Here is a 2,984-nt window from a genome sequence, read left to right on the forward strand (position 1 = left end):
TCCAAGCTTGTTTAGCGAGAAGTGCGTCATTAAAGAGAGCTAAGTCCTTGAAACCCATACCACCATCGGATTTTGGGCAGCATAGAGTATCCCATTTCACCCAATGTATCTTCCTCCTATCTCCTTTTTGTCCCCACCAAAATTTTCTAATGAGACTTTCAATTTCTGAACATAAACCCAAAGGAAGCTTAAAGCAACTCATCGTGTACGTAGATATAGCCTGAACTACTGCTTTGATTAGGACCTCTCTTCCTGCTTGTGACAAGAGTTTCTCTTTCCACCCTTGGATTTTCTTCCAGACCCTTTCTTTAATGTAATTGAAGCTGGCTTTCTTGTTTCTTCCAACTAAAGATGGAAGACCAAGGTATTTTTCATATTGCTTTATTTCTGGAACCCCCAAAGCAAGCTTAATTTGTCCCCTCATATCCTCTGAAGTTGATCTGCTAAAGAAGATGGTGGTTTTACTTTTATTTATTTTTTGCCCCGAGCACTTTTCATAGGTATCAAGGATCTCTAAAATCCTTTGACATTCTTGGTTTGTTGACCGGTAGAACAACAGGCTATCGTCTGCAAATAGTAGGTGAGTCAACCGAGGGCTATTTCTACATAATGAATAGCCCCTAATATCACCTTGGGCTGCTGCTCTACTGATTAGGCCATGCAAACCTTCTGTGCATAACAAGAACAAGAATGGAGAGATAGGATCACCCTGTCTGATGCCTCTGGATGGATGGATTAAGCCTTTTGGTTCTCCATTGACAAGAATGGAATAGGAGACTGTGGTGACACAGAGCATGAGAAGTTTGATCCATTGGTCGTTGAACCCCATTTTTCTCATCACAGCTTCAAGATAAGGCCATTCCACCCTATCATAGGCTTTGCTCATGTCAAGCTTGATTGCCATGAATCCATCCTTTCCATTGTGTTTCTGCATGCTGTGTAAAGACTCAAAAGCTACCAAAATATTATCAGATATGAGACGGCTTTTAGTGAAAGCACTTTGATGTTCAGTGATAATTTTTGGTAGTATTCTTTTAAGCCTATTTGCTAAGACTTTTGAAAAAATCTTATACAATACATTACATAAACTAATGGGTCTAAATTCAGAAGCATGCTCTGGATTTTTTTTCTTTGGGATGAGAGTAATGAATGTATGGTTGAAATGTGCAGGTAAAGAAGCTGAATTTAAACAAGTAAGTACAGATTGTGAAACATCCTCACCAATTAAGTCCCAATAGTGTTGATAAAATAATGGGGGCATACCGTCTGGTCCGGGGGCTTTGAGGGGTGCCATTTGCTTTATAGCTTGCTGCACTTCCCAATTCTGGAACTCCAAGGAGAGTTGATCATTCATTTCATCTGTTATCACCCTATTGATAGAGTCAGTGGCAGCTTCACAAAGAGGCAGATTTGTTGAGGTGAATAAATCTTGAAAGTATGCAGTAAGGGTCTCTGCTACGGCCTCACTATCAGAACTCCAATCTCCATCCTCCTTCCTGATTTTTAAGATAGTGTTTTTCCTCATCCTTTGGGTGGCTCGACAATGAAAATACTTAGAGTTTTTATCTCCATTTGCTGCCCATAAGACTTTTGATCTTTGCACCCACATTCGGTTCTCCTTATCTTCTAGATCACATATCTCCTTTTTGAGTTCCCTAATCTTGAAATTTACACCTGTCCTCATGGCTTCCTTTTCGGCTTCAACTAGTTGCTTTCTTTTCTTCTTTAGTTCACTTCTCACATTCCCAAAATGGGTTCAGTTCCATGCATGCAATTCCTTCCCACATTTTTTTATTTTTCTGGTCACTTTGACAGTAGGTTCGGCCTCTTCATGGGATGCCCAAACAGCTTCCACAATTTCTGTACAGCCCCTATCTGCTAGCCACATTTCTTCGAATCTGAAAGGTTTTGTGATTTGTGGTACCTCAAGACCATCGGGAATGATCCATAGAGGGCAATGGTCCGAATTATTTGAGGAGAGGTGATATATTTTTGTGCCAGCAAACTTTAAGAACCATTCATTATTTGCCATTCCACGATCAAGTCTTTCCCAAATGGAGTGACCATCTACAAAGTGCTTCTGCCATGTGCATGGTGATCCATCATAGCCCAAGTCAATAAACCCACATTCATCAATAACATCTCTGAATAACTGCATTTGGCTGTGACTTCTGTTATTCCCCCCTAATTTTTCAGTGCTGCTAACTATTTCATTGAAATCCCCGGCACAAAGCCAAGGCAAATGGAACCGGTTATTTAGTTGTCGAAGCATATCCCATGATTCAAAGCGTTTATGTGTCACTGGCTCTCCATAGAATCCTGTGAATCTCCATGCATCCTCCTTGCCCTTATTCACGATCGCATCTATATGGTTTTTTGAGAAAGACTCCACAGTAACATCGATTGAATTTCTCCAGTACATGGCCAAACCCCCTCCTCTATTATTCCTGTCAACAAAAAAGAGATTTTCAAAGCTTATATTGTGTTTTATTTCTTTTAGCCTTGCTTCATCCGCCCACGTTTCGGCTAAAAACACGACGGAGGGATCTTTTTCCCGAGTCACTACCTCGAGTTCCTTCCCTGTACGTAGGTTTCCAAGCCCACGACAGTTCCACACAATAATGCTCATTGATCTTGGCGGGGCTGCCTCGCAGCCTCCACCATTGTGATTTTTTGACTCTCTGCCATTGAAACTTGCAATTTCTTGCTAGGTAACTCCGGCTGGTCCAAGTCTTCATCTCTGTTTCTTTTGGTTGTTGTGTTCTCTTGTGAATTAGGGTAAATATCCGGTGCGTGTGCCACACGTTCAATTCTTTTCCACCTCCTCTGTACAATATGGTCACTAAATGCTGAGTTTTGATTTGCATTTATGAGCCCTGAATAATCACCCTTTGATTCCGTTTGATTTGGTGGAACGGATTGATTAATACCTCCATTTATCACGCCAATTAAGTCTGCATTGGATTGGCTCCTTAAATTTTGCG

General features: G+C 41.0%; 1 protein-coding gene across 1 annotated transcript; it reads right to left on the reverse strand.

Annotated features, from left to right (window-relative positions):
• Positions 1-1,756: 1,756 nt before the first annotated feature.
• LOC126691004 (uncharacterized) lies at positions 1,757-2,629 on the reverse strand. Its single transcript, XM_050386089.1, has one exon. The coding sequence runs from the start codon at positions 2,627-2,629 to the stop codon at positions 1,757-1,759; it is 873 nt and encodes a 290-aa protein (XP_050242046.1).
• Between the last annotated feature and the right edge of the window lie 355 nt (positions 2,630-2,984).

The sequence above is a fragment of the Quercus robur genome, chromosome 7, assembly GCF_932294415.1.
Source record: "Quercus robur chromosome 7, dhQueRobu3.1, whole genome shotgun sequence".
NCBI classification, from domain to species: Eukaryota; Viridiplantae; Streptophyta; class Magnoliopsida; order Fagales; family Fagaceae; genus Quercus; species Quercus robur.

Coding starts and splice junctions, on each gene's coding strand:
- LOC126691004 (XM_050386089.1), bottom strand. CDS start 2,629: ATGAGCATTATTGTGTGGAACTGTCGTGGGCTTGGAAACCTACGTACA.